The 22,413-nt window shown below is 44.7% G+C and overlaps 1 protein-coding gene across 2 annotated transcripts in view; it reads left to right on the top strand.

Moving 5' to 3' along the window:
- C2CD5 (C2 calcium dependent domain containing 5) overlaps nucleotides 1–22,413 on the top strand; it is a 232,229-nt gene that overhangs the window by 88,359 nt on the left and 121,457 nt on the right. For both annotated transcript variants that reach the window (XM_078774687.1, XM_078774686.1), the window contains exons 12-14: nucleotides 6,625–6,816; nucleotides 18,562–18,748; nucleotides 19,225–19,386. In XM_078774687.1, coding sequence (XP_078630813.1) covers nucleotides 6,625–6,816; nucleotides 18,562–18,748; nucleotides 19,225–19,386 — 541 coding nt within the window. The remainder of the gene's footprint in view (nucleotides 1–6,624; nucleotides 6,817–18,561; nucleotides 18,749–19,224; nucleotides 19,387–22,413) is intronic.

Genomic DNA, 22,413 nt, shown 5'->3' with positions numbered 1-22,413 from the left:
TAGATCTTGATTGAGATTAAATGTTGTGAAAATAAACCAAGTCCACAACTTTGTCCCATAGGTAGGTTTAATCTCAATCAGATCTTTGGTAACATCCTGTAAAATACAATCATGCAATAGATATCAGGATCTTGGCATCATATAGGAATGATCGATAATATTAGTCAATGCAAGCAAGCCTAGAAATATGCGCGGGTACGTACCATACAAGACTACATGTCATAGTAAAATGTCACAGGAGTGGCTCAGCGTCGCGGACGTCCGAGGTCTTATAGACGCCCCTCAGCGGTTTAAGTGGGCATCACTCCTGGGTTCAACTTTAATACATTTCCACTACACACACTAATTATGCCAGGTGAGTTCCTGTCCATTTGCGTGAGATGGTAACATTGGAAATGAAACATCCAGAGATCTTTTCAGAGTTTCTCAAAGGAAACTTTGTGGTGAAGAAGACAGGTCAAGCATTCTCTGCAATAGCAATAGATCAGGCCCATGAACAAAACAATGCTGCAGTGAAGGTTGATGGTGGAGCTGTTGGCCTGACTGAGAATCCAGCAGCACTGAGGTGATGGATGGTTTGTGGCCCTGAAATGGCACGAGTTATTGAAGAGTTTGAAAGCTCAACAGAGAGGAGAAAGAAGTCAGATCACAGGCATCAGGATCAGGCACCACGCACACAGACGGCATTTGCTAAAGATGTCAAATCACTGAGAGATACAATAGAAAGACTGGGGAATCCCTTCTATGAGGATAGCGGTGATCTTCTCACACTGGACAGTAGAGACCTTGTTGATCCTGCTGTCATAGACACTGTACGTCACATTGAGAAGCTTGCACAAGATCAGTACAACTCGTATGTCACAGAGCACATAGTCAACCAAATAAAACATATTTATGAGCCAATCAAGAGGAACAACCTGCCCATCTTCAGTCGGCCTCCAGCCCAACAGAAGTCAAAGGGACAACAGCAGCTAACATCACTGAAGAACGACTGTTATTTGTTCTCCAGGCGATGCATTGCCTCACAGATACGAGATGGGGACCTCAACGAGTTCTTTCAACATGAGAATCAGGCTTGCCCACCTTCGCTGTCACAGATGGGCAAGTTGAAAACTGTAGTGAAATCACACCTGGTTGGCTGCCTGGAAGAACTCATTCCTTCACAAACCAGTGCGTCTGCGCCAGTTGCAGATGTTATTGTTTTTGATGGAGCTATTTTTTTTATTTTTTTTGTGTATACTGAATCGAGGCTCGTGAAAGAGCTGACATTTACTTCACAAACAAATCAACCAGACAAACAAAATATATAAAAAGAGGGAGCGGAAGACAAGAGAAGGGGAAGCACACAAACACTTGAGGGCACACAACATTTAAGAGCAGGGAGATGTGTGGGAGGGAGAGGGCTTGGGGGGAGGGGGGTGGCAGAAGTATCAAACACAAGGACACCAAGGACTTCCAGGACAGAACTTGGTATTTCAAAAAAGTGGAATTGGGGTGAAATTAGCGGGGATAGAAAAGATCAATGTTTTGGATGGGGGAAGATAAGAGATGGTGGTGAACAGCTGTTTTAAAGACCTGGAGGGTGGAGTGGGATTGAAGAGAGTGAGGGAGTTTGTTCCAGAGGCGGGAGAAAAGAGGAATGAAGGAGTGAAGGTGAGCAGAGAGTCTTGATTTTGGCAGTTTAACCATAAGAGGGTTGCAGGCAGATCTTGTGCGACCTGTAGGAATATTTGCTGGACAGAGCCCAGAGAGAGCTGGGGGGGGGCAAGGCCAGAGAGGAGTCGGTAGAAGACGGAAAGACCACCAACCTGCCTGCAGTGAGTGAGTGAGAGGCCCTTGGAGTTAGCTTCATCGCGGGAGATGCCAATGATTCTGAATGCTTTGGTTTCAACAGCGTGAAGACGAGCTAGGTGTGAGGCAGGTGCACCAGCCCAGAGGGGAGAGCAGTATTCCATTGAGCTGCGGATGAAAGCCTTGTATGTGGTGAGGAGCTCAGGTGTGCCAAGGAAGGACTTCGCACGACAGAGGATGCCCAGTCGGCGACTGGCTTTGGAGGCCAAATTTGAAATGTGGTTTTCCCAGGAAAGATCATGGCAGATAGTGAGACCCAAAAGCTTGAGTGACAGAACTTCTTGGAGAGGATTATTCAGAAAGTGGATGGGAGGGTTGTCCAGTCGGTCTTTTCGGAGAGACATCGTAAGAGTCTGAGATTTGTCAGGATTGAAAGACATGTTCTACTTGTATGCCCAGTCTGTGATTTTGTCCAGGTCTGCAGAAAGTGAGGAGGCTGCAGACTGCCGATCTGAGGGATGAAGAATGGAGCGACAGAGAGTAGAGTCATCAGCAAAGAGATAGAGAGGATTTTCTAGAGAGTCAGAGAGATCATTGATGAAGACCAGAAAAAGCACAGGGCCCAGAACACTGCCTTGGGGAACTCCAGCCTGAACAGGAAGAGGAGATGAGAGAAACCCATTCAGGGCCACACGTTGACTACGACTAGAGAGGAAGTCCGCCAGCCATGCGTGGAGATTTCCATGGATACCAAAAGAGGAGAGCTGGTGAGCAGAGCGGGGTGCCAGACCGTATCAAATGCACGTGATATGTCAAGGGAGACAGCTCTAATTGCCTGTTTGGCATTGAGGACCTCCATCCATTGTTGAGAAAGCAGAAGCAGCATGTCCAGAGTAGAGTGACCAGGTCTGAAACCAAATTGATGATCAGAGATCAAGCCATTGGAGAAGAGGAAAGATTTCATATCTGAAGCAATGATGGATTTCACGACTTTGCTGATAATTGGGAGAAGGCTGATTGGTCTGTAGTTGCTGGGATCTATTTTTGCACCTTTTTTGTGCAAAGCGGTGATGTTGGCACATTTCCAAGCAGATGGCAGATGACCTTGAGCAAAAGAGAGGGTGAAGAGAACAGAGAGAGGGAGTGAAAGAGCGGAAGAACAGGATTTTAGGACCCGTGGGCTGATGCCGTCAGGTCCATTTGCAGAATCAGAGTCAAGGGTTGACAGAAACTTTTCCACCTTGTCAGGAGGAAAGGACACAGAGTCCAGGAGCAGCTGGGTACGACTGGGTACGGTGGGTACAGAGAGGGATGGGGTTGGGACACAAGATTTAGAGGCAAACACAGAGTTGAGGCATTCAGCTTTTTCACGTGCGGAATCAGCCGTGTGGCCGTTTGAGGTGAGGGAGGGGATGGAGGGGGAACAAACACCAGAAACAGATTTGACCAGACGCCACCAGGATTTGGAAGAGGGAGACAGATAAGAGAGTTCTGTCTTGAGAACAGAGAGATATTGTTTCCTGGCTCTCCTGAGGGTGGACACACACTTGTTTCGGGCTTTGTGAAAGGAAATGAGATTTCCTTCCGTTGGTATTGCTTTCCAGGAGACGAAGGCAAGTTGTTTCTGGGCAACAGCCTCACCACAAGATTCCGTGTACCATGGACGGGAGGAAGGGTATGACAACTGAAGACGAGATGGGATAAATCTGTGCATGAGAGAGAGCAATTTACTTTGGAAGAATTCCCAGGATGAGTTGATGTCAGAGGCGGTAGAGATGGGAGACCAGTCCAGATGATTGATGGCTGCTTGAAGACTGTGCCAGTTGGCCTGAGTGAAATGCCAGACTCGTCGACGCTGAGGAGGCTCTCTGAGAATGGTCAGAGAGATGTCCACTTTAACAAGCACGTGATCAGATGAGCCGATTGGAGCAGAAGAAGAGCAGCAGACATTTTCAGGGAAGTTTGTCATAACCAAGTCCAGAAGAGAAGATGCTCCGTTGACTGAGATCCGGGTCGGGAAATTGACAGATTGTGTCAGTCCCAGTGAGTCACAGAAATCCTCTGCTGAAGAGCCATGGCTGGTGAGAGAGGAACCCACACCCAGCCAACTGGCATGGTGACAATTGAAATCACCACATATGAGGAAGAGAGAGTTGGGATGGGTAGATAGAAGTTGGTCCATATGATCAGACAGCGAGATGTAGATGGAGTCATCACTGTTTGGTGGACGGTACAACACACATATGAACAAAAGGTGGGAGCGAAGGCGAAGCCGTAGCCAAAGGTATTCCTGAGGGTGAGGTGGAGAGAGGGCAGTGCAGGGCGAGTGAGGAAGAGAGTTTTTTATAAAGATAGCAACTCCCCCTCCAGGACGAGGCTCAGGTCTATCATACCGGAGGAGGGAGTAACTTGGGAGAGATACCAAGGAATCAGAGACATCATGAAAGAGGAAAGTTTCTGTTAAGCAGATCACGTCTGGTTTATCAGAAGCAACCTGTATGGAGAGATCAGTCAAGTTTGAGCGAAGGCCCCGGATGTTTGAGGTCTATACTGTTAAAGAAGAGGAAGGGGGAGCATCGGATACAGAACAGGGGGGGGGGGGAGCGGTAGGGTAAGATGTGGAAGAGGAGGAAGAGGTAGGGAGAGCTGTTGAAGGTGTGTCAGAGATTTCAGAATAGCTTGGAGAAAGGGAAGAATGGGGCGGACAAAAGGTTTGATGGTGATTGGGTGAGGCGCAGTGAGGTGTTATTTGAGGAGGGGGAAGAGTGAGGCAGAAGGTTGAGGGAGATGAAGGTGAAAGTTGGAAGGGGGAAGAAGCGGAGAGGACGCTTTGAGGAGGAGGGGTGAGAGGGGAGTCTAGGAGGGGAGGAGTGAGGGAGGGTCTCGGAGGCGAGGGGTGTGGGGGGAGTTTAGGAGGGAAGGGGCAAGGGGGGAGATCTGAAAGGGATGGGTGATGGGGAAGATTTGGAGGGGAGGGGCAAGGGGGAAGATTTGAAAGGGATGGGTGATGGGGAAGATTTGGAGGGGAGGAGAAAGGGGGAATATTTGAAAGAGATGGGTGATGGGGAAGATTTGGAGGGGAGGGGCAAGGGGGTGGATTTGGAGGGGAGGGGTGTTGGGCAAGTTTTGAAGGGGAGGGGTGATGGGGACGTTTTTGAGGGAAGGGGTGATGGGGAAGATTTGGAGGGGAGGGGTGAGATTGGATTTAAAAAGTGTACGATTAATGGGAAACGAACATTTATTGCAAAATGAGTTTCTTGAGACCTTCGAATCAAAAATACGTTTGAGGACGCTGAAGGATGGGTGGAGTTCTGGAGAGTTTAGGGAATGAATGAGCTGCAGTTGTCAATATGCTGCAACCTGGTCCAGCCAAAACATTTGATAATTATGCAACTGCAGTGTTCCTACCTCACATCAGAGCTCACCTGCAGCAAGCAAGACGGGTCGACATTGTGTGGGATGAGTACTTTACGGACAGTCTGAAGGCAGGTACACGGAAGAGAAGAGGGAGTTAAAAGACATGTAGAGCCATCCACCCTAGTTCCTAGGAATTTGAATGAGTTTCTCAGGATTGATGAGAACAAGGTGGAACTGTTCTCTTTTCTGGCAGTCTGCATTGGATCAATGGACACCGACCAGCAAGTCTCCACCACACATCACTCTGGCATCCTTTGTAATCAGCGTCGAGATGAAGAAGGCCTTGCTCCCTGCAACCACGAGGAAGCTGATACAAGAATCATGCTCCATGTGCAGGATGCTGTGAAACAAGGGTATACAAAGGTCGCAATCCACACAGTTGATACTGATGTGGTGGTTCTGGCAGTGACAGCAGCACAGCAACTCAACATTCCTGAGCTGTGGGTTGCCTTTGGAACTGGAAAGAACTTTCGTATTTTGGCAGCTCACGATATGGCCAAGGCTCTGGGTCCTGAGAAGTGTGCAGCTCTGCCAGTGTTTCATGCATTCACGGGATGTGACACTGTCTCGTCCATTGCTGGTCGAGGAAAGAAGACTGCATGGGACACATTGAGGTGACATCAGCATTTTGCACATTGAGTGCTACACCATGCAGCCTGCTGAGGATCCATGATCTTGTGTACCTTCGCCATTGTTAGCCAGGATATTTAGTTTGACCACCACCAAACACGAATTAAATGTTGGACCAACACCAGAGTTCACAATGTAGATTGACGGAGCAAACGAGTTCGGGTCAGCACCTGCAAGCAGAATAAACAGTATGTAAGTAAGCATCATTCCAGGCCATACATACAGATGGAAAAACAACACATAATACCATGATTATACTCATTTTATTACATTATCATGACACTTGGAAGTACTTCATAAGGCCTGTTTGAAAAAGTGGTTATCACAGCCATCATGGAGCAAATTTGCAATGGCCCTATAGCCAGTTTTTTTACTCTGGACATGCCCAATTCACCTGCCAAATTTCATGCTTTTATCATCAAGTGAAATGTGAAATGTATGATACCTTCATACATTTCACATATCTCCTGGAATACAGGGGCCTCCATTGTTGGAGAGAAGGAGCAGTATGTCCAAGGTGGAGTGACCTGGTCTGAATCCCAATTGGTGATGCATGTTGAATGTGCGAGATTGTTTTGTGACAGACACAAGTGGAAGTAAAATTGTTTGTATCTTTGTGTAAGACACACAGTTTTATGAAATAACAAATATACTTTTTGTGATGGCCACATTTTAGAAAAATGGGTTTATGTTTGTCTTAAATGCCATATTGCTATTAGTAGGCACGAACACAACATTTTTCTCGTCGTTATTTTGTTTGTTGTGTGCATGCATGACCTTCTGAAGACCTGAAGATTCTTTGCTGCAAAGCTGCTGCATTTGCCACGTGCCATACGATGAGCTGAACCTACCATTTCCCATGCAGCTCGCACTGTGTGCCTCTTGCCATCTAAACAAGGTTCCTGACGTACTGTTCACCACCATCGAGCTCCCACATAGCCTTGCTGTCATTGGAAAAGGCTGCCTCATTCAAGCCAGGTGATCTTTCATGTCACCTCAATGTCATTTTTCTTCACCATTTTCTGTTGATATGATGGGTATTTTCTCCAAATTTTGTTCATCCTTCAACTTTATTCTGCAGGATGTTTTGTGATGTCATACTTTTCATTTCTACATGTTCTGACCATAACTATCAGTTGCTTCTCCAGACATGCAGTAGAGTTTGAGATGTTTGGCTTTTGTTAATGCTGCATTTCCAGTCTACAAGTAATACTGTACTGCTGCATTCACTGCATGCCATGAGACCGACCCACACCTCTATACAGTATATCCCCAATGTTACTTCTCAAAGCATAATGTTTATATTATAACCTGTCTACAAGCAGATTTTTCAGGAAGCCCAATGGAATGGGAATGTTCATTTTGAAGTCAGGAGAGATTGAGGTCTTTAACACTGGTATTTTGAGGTTTGAACATGATGCAGAAGTGTTCACGGCATGTTTGATAAGGTGATATTCTAAGCCGATCTTTGACCTCTTCAATAACTTTTGGCAGGACGTGTATATAGAAACCTTGATCTTGCATCAACCATATGGTACTCTACAGCCTGTTACTTTATCCTACGTTTTACTAGTTTATATTGATGTAAAGTAAATGCATGCATTCGATTACAGATTATTTTCCCAAAGCTGGCTGTCCCACCAAACTGAGCAACTGGGCAGGAAGGACCTTGGTCAGGGAGGTGACCAAAAACCCAGTGACCACTGACAGAACTAAAGTTCCGAGGCTGAGAATGGAGAACGTGCCTGAAGGACAACTGTCTCTGCAGCCCTTTACAAACCTAGGCTTTATGGGACAGTGGCCAGATGGAAGCCACAGGACAGCAGAAAAAGAGAAAGGCACAGGACAGCACACTTGGAGTTTGCAAAAAGGCATATGAAAGACTGAGAGCATGAGGCAAAATATTATGTGGTCTGATGAGATGAAAATTGAACTCTTTGGCATGCATGCAAAGCTCTACGTCTGGCAGAAACTGAGCACAGGTCATCACCCATATAACATCATCCCTCCCATGTAGCAAGGCGATGGCTGCAGCATGCAATGGGGATGCTTTTCAGGGGCAGGGATTCAGAGACTTGTCAGTATAGAGGGAACTTTATCTTTCGTTTTACTAGTTTATATTGATGTAAAGTAAATGCACGCATTCGATTACAGATTATTTTCCCAAAGCTGGTTGTCCCAAAGCTGGCTGTCCCACCAAACGCCTTGGTCGGCAAGGTCACGTCTTTTCGAAGCTGTCCATGCACTCACGCTTTCGAAGTTAAGTAATATTTCACAATTGTGTTTTTGTCGAAACTGTATCTATCTTTCGGTGTGTGTAACTATTGGTGTGTCTTTAGTAAGATTCTCGGTGTTAATTTTTCATACATGTATACAAAATCGTGGGTTAATTCGTGTCGCATATTTTGAGGCCTAGTAGGCTACCGTGTCCGACCTTGAGGCTTTGTTTTTCTCTCAGCGGTCTGTCGATTGTGCTGCAATTACTTTCGTTCTCTGTTTTTGTCCCAGTCTTTGACCCCATACTTCCTTGTTTAAAATCTCAACTCAAAAAAAAAAAAACCAAATTTTTTTTGCTTTTCCCTTCTCTGTTCTTATTCGTTGTTCTTATTCGTTTATTCGTTGTTCTTATTTGTTCGTTTGTTCTTCGATCATGTGTTTCACCCCCATTTCCATTTTCCATTTCCCCAGATAGTTTTCACTGCTCAATTTAAAAATGTTTAAACTCTCCCCTGAAGAACTGTATTTTGTCGGATATTATAACACCTTTTTCTTCTTCTTCTATAAAAGGATGCTTTCGACTTGCTCACTAAATCTATTCATTCCAAAAAAAAAATCCATCTCTTACAGTTCCTCTTTTCTACATTCCCGAAACTCTCCTGCACTCCACCCCTCCTTCAGCGTCCTCAAATGTATTTTTGACTCGAAGGTCACAAGAAACTCATTTTGCAATAAATGTTTGTTTCCCATTAATCGTACACTTTCTAAAATCCAATCTCACCCCTCCCCTCCAAATCTTCCCCATCACCCCTTCCCTCCAAAACTTCCCCATCACCCCTCCCCTCCAAAACTTCCCCATCACCCCTCCCCTCCAAATCTACCCCCTTGCCCCTCCCCTCCAAATCTTCCCCATCACCCATCTCTCTTTCAAATCTTCCCCCTTGCCCCTCCCCTCCAAATCTTCCCCATCACCCATCCCTTTCAAATCTTCCCCCTTGCCCCTTCCCTCCTAAACTCCCCCCACACCCCTCCCCTCTGAGACTCTCCCTCGCTCCTCCCCTCCTAGACTCCCCTCTCACCCATCCTCCTCAAAGCGTCCTCCCCGCTTCTTCCCCCTTCCAATTTTCACCTTCATCTCCCCCAACCTTCTGCCTCGCTCTTCCCCCTCCTCAAATAACACCTCACTGTGCCTCACCCAATCACCATCAAACCGTTTGTCCGCCCCATTCTTCCCTTTCTCCAAGCTATTCTGAAATCTCTTACACACCTTCAACAGCTCTCCCTACCACTTCCTCCTCTTCCACATCTTACCCTACCCCTCCCCCCCCCCCTGTTCTGTATCCTATGGTACCCCTTCCTCTTCATTAACGGTATGGACCTCAAACATCCGGGGCCTTCGCTCAAACTTGACTGATCTCTCCATACAGGTTGCTTCTGACAAACCAGACGTGATCTGCTTAACAGAAACTTTCCTCCTTCATGATGTCTCTGATTCCTTGGTATCTCTCCCAGGTTACTCCCTCCTCTGGTATGATAGACCTGAGCCTTGTCCTGGAGGTGGGGTCGCTATCTTTATTAAAAAAACTCTGTTCCTCATTCGCTCTGCACTGCCCTCTCTCCACCTCACCCCCAGGAATACCTTTGGCTACGGCTTCCCCTTCAGTCCCACCTTTTGTTCATATGTGTGTTGTTCCGTCCACCAAACAGTGATGACTCCATCTACATCTCACTGTCTGATAATATGGACCAACTTCTATCTACCCATTCCAACTCTCTCTTCCTCATATGTGGTGATTTCAATTGCCACCATGCCAGTTGGCTGGGTGTGGGTACCTCTCTCACCAGCCATGGCTCCTCAGCAAAGGACTTCTGCGACTCACTGGGACTGACACAATCTGTCAATTTCCCGACCCGGATCTCAGTCAACGGAGCATCTTCTCTTCTGCACTTGGTTATGACTAACTTCCCTGAAAATGTCTGCTGCTCTTCTGCTCCAATCGGCTCATCTGATAATGTGCTTGTTAAAGTGGACATCTCTCTGACCATTCTCAGAGAGCCTCCTCAGCGTCCACGAGTCTGGCATTTCACTCAGGCCAACTGGCACGGTCTTCAAGCAGCCATCAATCATCTGAACTGGTCTCCCATCTCTACCGCCTCTGACATCAACTCATCCTGGGAATTCTTCCAAAGTAAATTGCTCTCTCCCATGCACAGATTTATCCCATCTCGTCTTCAGTTGTCATACCCTTCCTCCCGTCCATGGTACACGGAATCTTGTGGTGAGGCTGTTGCCCAGAAACAACTTGCCTTCGTCTCCTGGAAAGCAAATGCAAGGGAAGGAAATCTCATTTCCTTTCACAAAGCCCGAAACAAGTGTGTGTCCACCCTCAGGAGAGCCAGGAAACAATATCTCTCCATTCTCAAGATAACTCTCTTATCTGTCTCCCTCTTCCAAATCCTGGTGGCGCCTGGTCAAATCTGTTTTTGGTGTTTGTTCCCCCTCCATCCCCTCCCTCACCTGAAACGGCTACACAGCTGACTCCGCACAAGAAAAAGCTGAATGCCTCAACTTTGTGTTTGCCTCTAAATCTTGTGTCCTAAACCCATACCTCACTGTACCCACCGTACCCAGTCGGACCCAGCTGCTCCTGGACTCTGTGTCCTTTCCTCCTGACAATGTAGAAAAGTTTCTGTCAACCCTCGACTCTGATTCTGCAACTGGACCTGACGGCATCAGCCCACGGGTCCTAAAATCCTGTTCTTCCGCTCTTTCACTCCCTCTCGCTGTTCTCTTCACCCTCTCTTTCAAAAAATGTGCAAAAACAGATCCTAGCAACTACAGACCAATCAGCCTTCTCCCAATTATCAGCAAAGTCATGGAATCCATCATTGTTTCAGATATGAAATCTTTCCTCTTCTCCAATGGCTTGATCTCTGATCATCAATTTGGTTTCAGACCTGGTCACTCTACTCTGGACATGCTGCTTCTGCTTTCTCAACAATGGATGGAGGTCCTCAATGCCAAACAGCAAATTATAGCTGTCTCCCTTGACATATCACGTGCCTTCGATACGGTCTGGCACCCCGCTCTGCTCACCAAACTCTCCTCCTTTGGTATCCAAGGAAATCTCCACGCATGGCTGGCGGACTTCCTCTCTCATCATAGTCAACGTGTGGCCCTGAATGGGTTTCTCTCATCTCCTCTTCCTGTTCAGGCTGGAGTTCCCCAAGGCAGTGTTCTGGGTCCTGTGCTTTTTCTGGTCTTCATCAATGATCTGGTGATTCTCACCGCAGGCAGGTTGGTGGTCTTTCCGTCTTCTACCGACTCCTCTCTGGCCTTGCCCCCCCAGCTCTCTCTGGGCTCTGTCCCTCAAATATTCCTACAGGTCGCACAAGATCTGCCTGCAACCCTCTTATGGTTAAACTGCCAAAATCAAGACTCTCTGCTCACCTTCACTCCTTCATGCCTCTTTTCTCCCACCTCTGGAACAAACTCCCTCACTCTCTTCAATCCCACTCCACCCTCCAGGTCTTTAAAACAGCTGTTCACCACCATCTCTTATCTTCCCCCATCCAAAACCTTGATCTTTTCTACCCCCGCTAATTTCACCCCAATTCCACTATTTTGAAATACCAACTTCTTACCTGGAAGTCCTTGGCGTCCTTGTGTTTTATACTTCTCCCGCCCCCCCCTTCCCACGCCTCCCCCCCCCCCCCCCCAAGCCCTCTCCCTCCCACACATCTCCCTGCTCTCAAATGTTGTGTTTGTGTGCTTCCCCCTCTCTCCCCATCTCGTCTTCCGCTCCCTCTTTTTATATATTTTCTTTGTCTGGTTGATTTGTTTGTGAAGTAAATGTTAGCTCTTTCACGAGCCTCGATTCAGTTTACAAAAAAAAATTAAAAAATCTCTGACTCTCTTGAAAATCCTCTCTATCTCCTTGCTGATGACTCTACTCTCTGTCGCTCCATTCCTCGTCCCTCAGATCGGCAGTCTGCAGCCTCCTCACTCTCTGCAGACCTGGACAAAATCACAGACTGGGCAAACAAGTGGAACATGTCTTTCAATCCTGACAAATCTCACACTCTTACGATGTCTCTCCGAAAAGACCGACTGGACAACCCTCCCATCCACTTTCTGAATAATCCTCTCCAAGAAGTTCTGTCACTCAAGCTTTTGGGTCTCACTATCTGCCATGATCTTTCCTGGGAAAACCACATTTCAAATCTGGCCTCCAAAGCCAGTCGCCGACTGGGCATCCTCCATCGTGCGAAGTCCTTCCTTGGCACACCTGAGCTGCTCACCACATACAAGGCTTTCATCCGCAGCTCAATGGAATACTGCTCTCCCCTCTGGGCTGGTGCTCCTGCCTCACAACTAGCTCGTCTTCACGCTGTTGAAACCAAAGCGTTCAGAATCATTGGAATCTCCCGCGATGAAGCTAACTCCAAGGGCCTTTCACTCACTCACCGCAGGCAGGTTGGTGGTCTTTCAGTCTTCTACCGACTCCTCTCCGGCCTTGCCCCCCCCCCCCCCCAGCTCTCTCTGGGCTCTGTCCCCGAAATATTCCTACTGGTCGCACAAGATCTGCCTGCAACCCTCTTATGGTTGAACTGCCAAAATCAAGACTCTCTGCTCACCTTCTCTCCTTCATTCCTCTTTTCTCCCACCTCTGGAACAAACTCCCTCACTCTCTTCAATCCCACTCCTCCCTCCAGGTCTTTAAAACAGCTGTTCACCACCATCTCTTATCTTCCCCCATCCAAAACCTTGATCTTTTCTACCCCCGCTAATTTCACCCCAATTCCACTTTTTGGAAATACCAACTTCTGTCCTGGAAGTCCTTGGTGTCCTTGTGTTTTATACTTCTCCCACCCCCCCCCCCCCCCCCCTTCGCACACCTCCTCCCCCCAAGCCCTCTCCCTCCCACACATCTCCCAATGTCCCTGCTCTCAAATGTTGTGTTTGTGTGCTTCCCCTTCTCTCCCCATCTTGTCTACCGCTCCCTCTTTTTATATATTTTGTTTGTCTGTTTGATTTGTTTGTGAAATAAATGTTAGCTCTTTCACGAGCCTCGATTCTGTATGCAAAAAAATACAAAAAAACAATTAATAAATCCTTGAGGAGAACCTGCTTCAAAGTGCAAAAGACCGTAGAGTGTGGTGAAGATGAATGTTCCAACAGGACAATGACCCCAAGCATACAACCAACACAACACTGGGATGGCTTCAGAACAAGAACGTGAAAGTCCTTGGGTGGCCCAGCCAAAGCTCAGACTTCAATTCCATTGAAAATCTGAGGAAAGACTTGAGGATTACTGTTCACCAACACTTGCTGTTCATCCAACTTGACAGAGCTTGAGCAAATCTGCAAGGAAGAATGGGAGAAACACCCCAAATCCAGATGTGCAAAGCTGATACAGACATATTCAAGAAGAGTCGAAGCCGTAATCACTGCCAAAGGTGCTTCTACGAAGTATTGACTCAGGGGTTGAATACTCATGTAAATTAGATATTTGGGTATTTCATTTTTAATTCTTTCGTAAAAATTTCTAAAAAAGAAAATTTCCACTTTGCCATGATTTGGGTATTATTGGAAGATCAGTTTAAAAAAAAAATCTCACTTTAACCATTCTAATTTCAGGCTGTAACACAACAAAATGTGAAAAACGTCAAGGGGTGTGAATACTTTCTGAAGGCACTGTATATGCTCTATCGAGTGCCGTTATAGTTTTAATACTGCTTTTCATTTCTAGTCAGAAAATTACATACTGTGCCAGTGTAGCATATTGTATAAAGTCAATGGTGATGTGGAGTTGTCTTTTTATTTTTCTAAGTTACTTACTTGTATATAAGATATGTAAAGAAATAGTTAACAATCTCGCTCTAACATGAGCCTTATTCTTGTAAAGAAAAAAAATAACGTCAAATTAATACTTTTGCTGGTCGTGTGGGGACCTCCAACTGAGTTTGATTCCAAGTGAAATTTAATCTGAAGCTGCTATCCTGGTCCGATACAGCTGTCAAGTGTTACTGCAGCAACGAACACACCTTCTTAGAAGCCGTCATTATAGAGCTCATGCAGTTTTTTGCAATCCTAATTTCCACGTGAAATTTAAGATGTATCCATGAAGTGAATATGGAAGTTTGCCATATAATTCTCAGTCCATCATTTAAAAAGTTGAAAATTGAATTCGCCAAAATTACACTGAAAATAGACTGTCCTACAATCTTAATCGCAATTGGAAAGATCAGTAAATTTCTGTATATTTTAAAGTTATTTCTCCGAAATAACCTCATGGAGTGGGTCCCGTTGTCCATCCGTGCGTATGTACGTACGTCAGTTTCCGTTAACATTTGACTCAAACATCACTCCTCAAAGACTACCTGACCAATATGAATATGGACTCTCTTATCTGTCTCCCTCTTCCAAATCCTGGTGGTGTCTGGTCAAATCTGTTTCTGGTGTTTGTTCCCCCTCCGGCCCCTCCCTTACCTCAAACGGCTACACAGCTGACTCCTCACGTGAAAAAGCTGAATGCTTCAACTCTGTGTTTGCCTCTAAATCTTGTGTCCCAAACCCATCCCTCTCTGTACCCACCGTAACCAGTCGTACCCAGCTGCACCTGGACTCCGTGTCCTTTCCTCCTGACAAGGTGGAAGTCCTTGGTGTCCTTGCGCTTTATACCTATCCTGCCTCCCCCCAGGCCCTCTCCCTCCCACACATCTCCCGATGTCCCTGCTCTCAAATGTTGTGTTTGTGTGCTTCCTCCCGTTCTCTCCCCATCTTGTCGACCGCTCCCCTTTTTATATACTTTGTTTTCTTGTTTGTTTGTTTGATAAATGTTAGCTCTTTCACGAGCCTTGACTCTGTATGCAAAAAAAACAAAAAAAACAAAACATTAAGGTCTAATGGGGTTGTGTTCCCTATCCAGAGATGCCCCCTATAAGAGGTTACACTTGAAACATGCAGGTTGAAAAGGGGGGTTTCACATCAAATTCACGTAATTTCTTTTAAAATCTTCTCAGAACCTGTGAGGAAATAACCGTCAGTCCTACACGGAGCCATTATTACTCCCCTACCCAGAGGGGACTATGAGTTGCTCTCTGTCTGTCTGTCTATCCGTCTCACCTGTGATTTTCTTCACCTTTTTCCTGCACCCCTTAACATATTCAACTGAAACTTGGTACGTGGCTTTATTACCCTGCGCTCGCAAAGCGAAAAGCAGGGTTAAGCATTCATGTGCGTACGTGTGCCGTGTGCCGTATGTGTGCTGTGTGCCATATGTGTGGTCAGATAATTGAAACATGGCTCATTGTAAAGAACTCCATATGGGGAATAGGTCTTGTTAACGATGACGTCATTGGTGCCATAATTATGACGTCATAATCCATACAGGGACAACGCTTAGTCTCATCAGTTTGAAATCTATTGAGCGTGATCTCTGCAACAATTATATTAGAGAATATAAATTTATGATGTCATCGCTCACGTGGTCTGGCAGCCATATTGGATCAAAGGGATAAAATGTTCACAAACAGAAGGGTTGGCTCGCAACAAGTTGACTTCGCAGGGTAAGTATTCTATGAATACCATCTAGTTACCCTGCGCTCGTGAAGCAACAAGCGGTGTTAAGCATTCAGGTATATACGTGTGCCGTGTGACATACCGACACACGTGTCTGCATTTTAAAAATTCATTTTCTCGGTAATCGGTCCGATTGACACGCAACTTTACCATAGAAGCGCCTCCGCCTGTATAATTTTTTTATTCATATTTATGACGTCATAGGTAACGTGGTACGGATGCCATCTTAGAAAAACGTTACACCTCTATATCTTCCAAACCGCTCAATGGGAAAAATTGAAACATGGTTCCTTGTCAAGTACTCACCATGGCTCAGCTCTTTCACGAGCCTCGATTCAGTATACAAAAAAAAAAAAAAAAAAATGGGGAATAAGATATGTGGATGGTGATGTCATCGGTGCCTTAATTATGACGTCATAATTCGACAAGTACAACGCTTGATCTGATCAGTATGAATAAAACAAAAATTCCCCTGCAACTGTTAGACCGATGGACACTAAATTTTCAGAATATGTGCGGCTCCTCCTGTAGCATGTTTTAATGATAATTATAACGTCATAGGTCATGTGGTACAGATGCCATCCTGGAAAAATTCGAAAAATGTTGCACCTCTATGTCTCCGAAACCGCTCCATGGAAAAAATTGAAACATGGCTCATTGTCAAGTACTCCCCTTGGGGAATAAGTGTTGTTAATGATTATGTCATTCGTGCCTTAATTATGACGTCATAATTTGACAGGGACAATGCTTGGTCTGATCAGTTTGAAATTTATTGAGCGTGATCTGCACAACAATATGAGAGAATATAAATGTATGATGTCATCGCTCACGTCGTCTGGCAGCCATATTGGATCAAATAAAAAAACTTCAAAAACAGAAGAGTTGGCTCACACTAAGTTGACTGCGCAGGGTAAGTGTATATTGACTCTAGTTAGTCGTACAATGTGACGAAAATGACTGGGAACACCAAACAGGTTGCCCAATTATTTCATACATATTATAATTATGTCAAATTACACCTCAAATATAATTCATTTTTCCTTCTACGACGATACGATACGATACGATACGATTCTATATGATAAAAACACTACTGTGTGTGAGCTGCGTTTATAACAACAAATGTTTTAATTAATTGTTCAAACATCTATGTATGTTTTCTACTTTGCCATAATCACCATGGATTATGTTTCAATGACTCATTACAATGTACATAAAATATCCTTCAATTTGATTTGCTACACAACTATATTCCAGACAGTTACAAAAACTAGATTTTTTTTCAAAGCACATTTTTAGGGGTCATGACCTTCAGTGACCTCAAAATGACCTTCAGGATTATAATTTTAAAAATGGAACCCTATTTTATTGTACTCTTCACACATTTTTGATGTAATATAGCTTGGGTGCCAAGATTTATCATGAGATTCCCATGGGAGTTGTTGATGTAATTTATTCCTTGTTTTGTTGGTGTTGGCTGGTGTTGGTGGCCTGGTGTTGGCTTAGCGGTTAGGGTGCTGGCTTAGGATCCTGGGTTCGAATCCCGGTCGATCGCTGAATTAACACCAGGGGGGTTGACTCACCCTGTCATCCTTCCGAGGTCGGCAAATTGAGTACCAGCTTGCTGGGATGAATGATCACGGTGTGTACCCCGATTTAGAATAGGTACACCGTATCCCTGCGCATCGTAAGAGCGTGACCAAGTGTTGGCGTCAGGAAGGGCATCCGGCCATAAAAACATTGCCTCAAACAGGGAACCATGATTGTCATGGGGCCCGCAAGGCTAACCCCCGCTCTAGTGGGGAAAATGGCCTTAAAACGATCATTCATTCATTCTTCTACGACCTATCTTATTTCCTGTCAATCAATCTCAAAATAAATTTCTGCAAACATTGATTTTACATGGCTTAGAAGAAGAGCCTGTGTCTTTTTTATTGCTTCATGATTGCCCATCACATACCATGCAATAATTTTGCAATATGTGTTTGTTTACATTAAGTTAAACCTGCATGGGCAACTGTGTGCCTCTTTCTCTTTCAATGAACTGCAGACAAAGGGCTCCATCGATTTGTTAATTAAGACTATCAAAAAGGTTAATGTTTGAATTTCTCATAAAGTTATTTCCCCTCCATATCTATCTCATGCATTTTCTTTCGGATAACTGCAATTTTGAATCAGAAATGACTCTACGGCCCCAGATAATGTTGAGGTTGCGTTTCTGGAATGTGTGACTGAAAGCAAAATGACTTAAAGCAAAACCACTTTTCCCATAATAACCGTTTTAAAAAGGCTTGTTACTTACGATCATTGGGACCTAACTCGGGAATATCTAATTTAACTACAAATGTCGATCTGTCTGTTTGTGTGTTACATATACACTCCAAAAAATATACAAATTCATAATTCATACTTCGACAAGTACAAAACTTCATCCGATCAAGATTAAATTTATTGAGCGTCATCTATGGATAAAGTGGTGGAGAAAAAATTAATGACGACGTCATCGGTCATGTGGTTCGGCCGCCATATTTGATTTAACACAAAAGCCTTAAAAAAACACGTCCTGGTGAGAGTCTGTAATCTCTGATTGCTCTTTCTAGTTTAACTTATTGCAATGCACAAATCGACACACGTCTTGTTTTTCTGCCCTCATAATTTGGTTGCTTTCTCTTTGTTGTGTTTTTAAAGCACAAACCTTTTTATTTTCTGTTAACCTTTCAAGAATTTCCTTCCCTGTACTTGTTTTTTTTTCATCAAACGTTTCTTATATTTTGGTGATTGACTTTTCTCTCCTTTCTGTACAGTATTCCATTATCTGCTCAATTTTTCCATTGCTGAGAAATATCATAATTTGAAAAAAATGCCTCTTGCAATGTCATGAGCTGAGAGCTTTTGCAAGTGCATGCCCAATGTTGTCACAGGTTGTGTCGTCAGAAGAAGAAGGCGCAGGGTGAGGTGAACGCCGCCACTATCAGCGGCCTGCTGCCATTTATGGAATACGAGCTGCACACACAGCTCATGAGCAAGCTGAAGCTTCGTGGCATGAATGCCCTTTTTGGTCTCCGTGTGCACATCAGCGTGGGGGAAACGATGCTTGTGGGCGTTGCGGTGCGTTGACTCGAATGTTGATGCCTGAACAAGGCTTGTCATTTGGTTTCTAATGATGGCCTAACATTCTCGGCGGTCTTGAAGTCATAATGCTTGTGGGGGATGCTGTAGAGAGGATGGGGGTTTGGGACTGGGGTTGGTTGGATTGGAGGGGTGGAGAAGTGTCATCTCAAATGTTAAATTGAATTGTTGAATTGAGGAGCTTTGTTTTACTGCTAAATATTTAATTGTTTCTCATTTGCAAAGGAAAATATCTGGGCCTACTTGTTTCTAATGTGTGTTGTCACAGATCATATCGTTGTGTCGGTAGACAAATATTAAATAAAATCGTGGTGTGCAACAATGAATCTGGTTATGGAAGGAAAAAAAATCTGCATTTTATTTCACTATGCCTTCGTTTTGGCTGTGTCAAACATGGTGATGCTGTACGTTCATTTGAGTTGCCAAGCTATGTGTTTGCCTCTTGCTCTGCACAGTCTGCCACAGCAGTATTTGTTGCGGCACTGCCACCACCAGGATCTGTGACTGTGGCTGCCAAGACCCCTGAGCCAACTTGTGAGGGACACTTGGCGACCTTGCAGCGCCACATCGATGACCTCGTTGCAAGAAACAGACAGCAGTACAAAATAATATTGCCGGTATACAGTGGCACACCAAGCCAAGGACAAACCTGAGCATTAGCTCTTTCTCCTGCTGTGTTGTTCTTTTATTCCACTCACTCATTCTATTCACACCCTAACTTTACCATATTTTAATGTTGTTCATGTTCTCCTTTTTCTTCTTACCAATACACACTTCATGATTCTCTGTGTATCTTTTTGTGGGTTTTTGCTTTTCGGAAGTAGAGATGTATCTTTGTGACCTAGATGTAAGCCTTAAATGCTTAATGTAAGACCGAAACTTGTGGACAAGTCGTGGCTTCCATCTTAGCTACATCTGATATCGATTCAGCCTCAGAATATCACTGTGCTTCACAAAAGTCTCTCTCTCTCTCTCTCTCTCTCTCTCTCTCTCTCTGTCTCTCTCTGTCTCCCTCTGTCTCCCTCTGTCTCTCTCTGTCTCTCTCTCTCTCTCTGTCTCTCTCTCTCTCTCTCTCTCTCTCTCTCTCTGTCTGTCTCTGTCTCCCTCTGTCTCCCTCTGTCTCTCTCTGTCTCTCTCTCTGTCTCTCTCTCTCTCTCTCTCTATCTCTCTCTCGCTATCTGTCTGTCTGTCTGTCTGTCATCTGTCTATCTGTCTCTCTCTATCTGTCTCTCTCTATCTGTCTCTCTCTATCTGTCTCTCTCTATCTGTCTCTCTCTATCTGTCTCTCTCTATCTGTCTCTCTCTATCTGTCTCTCTCTATCTGTCTCTCTCTATCTGTCTCTCTCTATCTGTCTCTCTCTCTATCTGTCTCTCTCTCTCTATCTGTCTCTCTCTCTATCTGTCTCTCTCTATCTGTCTCTCTCTATCTGTCTCTCTCTATATGTCTCTCTCTATCTGTCTCTCTCTCTATCTGTCTCTATCTGTCTCTCTCTCTATCTGTCTCTCTCTCTATCTGTCTCTCTCTCTATCTGTCTCTCTCTCTATCTGTCTCTCTCTCTATCTGTCTCTCTCTCTATCTGTCTCTCTCTCTATCTGTCTCTCTCTCTATCTGTCTCTCTCTCTATCTGTCTCTCTCTCTATCTGTCTCTCTCTCTATCTGTCTCTCTCTCTATCTGTCTCTCTCTCTATCTGTCTCTCTCTCTATCTGTCTCTCTCTCTATCTGTCTCTCTCTCTATCTGTCTCTCTCTCTATCTGTCTCTCTCTCTATCTGTCTCCCTCCCTCCGTCTCTCACACTGGTTTATTCCACCTCATATACGTCTATCCTACATCTTGGTGGTGCTGATACACTAAAACCTATGTGGAGGCACTTGTGGTCATACATTTTGTTTCATCATCATAGAAGGCTAACCCTGCTGAATGATATGTATATTTGTCATTCCGTAAGGCTCATAGAAAATGCATGTCCATCCTTAATTCAATTCAACTTTATTGTCATTGTACAATGCACAAGTACAAGGTACAAGGTATCCTTAGGCAAGTAAGAAAACATTATCTTGCAAATTTCAAGGCTGAACTCTTCAACAGGTCTCCTTCGTCAAAGTAATTGTGGCACATTGGCAAGGCAGTCTCAGGTGTGAGCACCCCTCTATCTCGCCTACCTCACCTCAGATGGTTTCAGCACAGACACTGCTTGAGACAAGGAAGGATGTCTAAACTCAGTGTTTGAAAAAAACCTCAAGTACCCATCCCATCCTGTGTTGTCACCACCATAACCCCTTATATCTACTGCTTACTGGACTCATCTGAAATGATATAGAAAGTTCCGTCGAGCCTCAAGTCTACATCTTTTCCACATCGGTGATGGGCCCAGATAGTATCAGTTCCTGTGCTCTCAAATTTTGCTCTCCTGCTGTTGATTCTTATCTGTCTGCTCTCTCCAGCCTGTGCTTCACTTTTGGCCACCTCCCATCTTTAAAAAATATATATACAGTGCATTCAGAAAGTATTCAAACCCCTTCACTTTTTTCACATTTTGTTATGTTGCAGCCTTATGCTGAAATCGTTTAAATTCATTTTTTCCCTCATCAATCTACACTCAATACCCCAAAATGACAAAGAGAAAACAGGATTATAGAAAGTTTTGCAAGTTTATTAAAAAGAAAAAACTGAAATATCACATTTACATAAGTATTCAGACCCTTTGCTATGACACTTGCAATTTAGCTCAGGTGCCTCCCATTTCTCTTGATCATCTTTGAGATGTTGCTACACCTTGATTGGAGTCCACCTGTGGTAAATTCAATTGATTGGACATGATTTGGAATAAAACACACCTGTCTATATAAGGTCTCACAGTTGACAGTGCATATCAGAGCAGAACCTCCACCTTGAAGTCCAAGGAACTGCCTGTGGATAGAATTGTGAGGAGGCATAGATCTGGGGTAGGGTATGAAACAATTTCTAGAGTGCTCAAAGTTTCCAAGAGCACAGTGAGCTCCATCATCAGGAAATGGAAAGAATATGGAACTACCCAGACTCTTCCTGGAGCTGGCTGTCCGACCAAACTGAGCAATCGGGCAAGAAGGACCTTGGTCAGGGAGGTGACCAAGAACACAATGACCACTGACAGAACTGGAGTTCGGAGGCTGAGAAGGGCGACTGTGACAAAAGGACAACTGCCTCTGCATCACTTCAGATGCATCACATCACTTCAGACCTATCCAGGTTCCTCCTGATGACTCCATATTTGCTCTACCTCTTTTTTTGGTTCCTTCTGATGACTCCAATGCAGTATGTGGTTTTCTGTTTCATTCACAAATCTAGGCTTTATGGGAGAGTGGCCAGACGGAAGCCACTCCTGAGAAAAAGGCACAAGAAAGCATGCCTAGAGTTTGCAAAAAGGCATGTAAAAGACTGAGAGCATGAGGCAAAATATTCTGTGGTCAGATAAGACAAACATTGAACTCTCTACTTTGTTTCCGCCGGATGTAGTACTTTGCATTTCATCACCCATCTAACACCATCCCTACTGTAAAGCATGGTGGTGGCAGCATCATGCTATGCCTGCTATGGGGATGCTTTTTAGCAGCAGGGACTGGGAACAATATTTGCAAGATAGAGGGAACAATGAGTGGAACAAAA

The sequence above is a fragment of the Myxine glutinosa genome, chromosome 3 (genome assembly GCF_964187855.1).
Source record: "Myxine glutinosa chromosome 3, kmMyxGlut1.1, whole genome shotgun sequence".
NCBI classification, from domain to species: Eukaryota; Metazoa; Chordata; class Myxini; order Myxiniformes; family Myxinidae; genus Myxine; species Myxine glutinosa.
The sequence above is the reverse complement of the archived record's forward strand: the minus strand, read 5'-3'. Positions and strand labels throughout refer to the sequence as shown.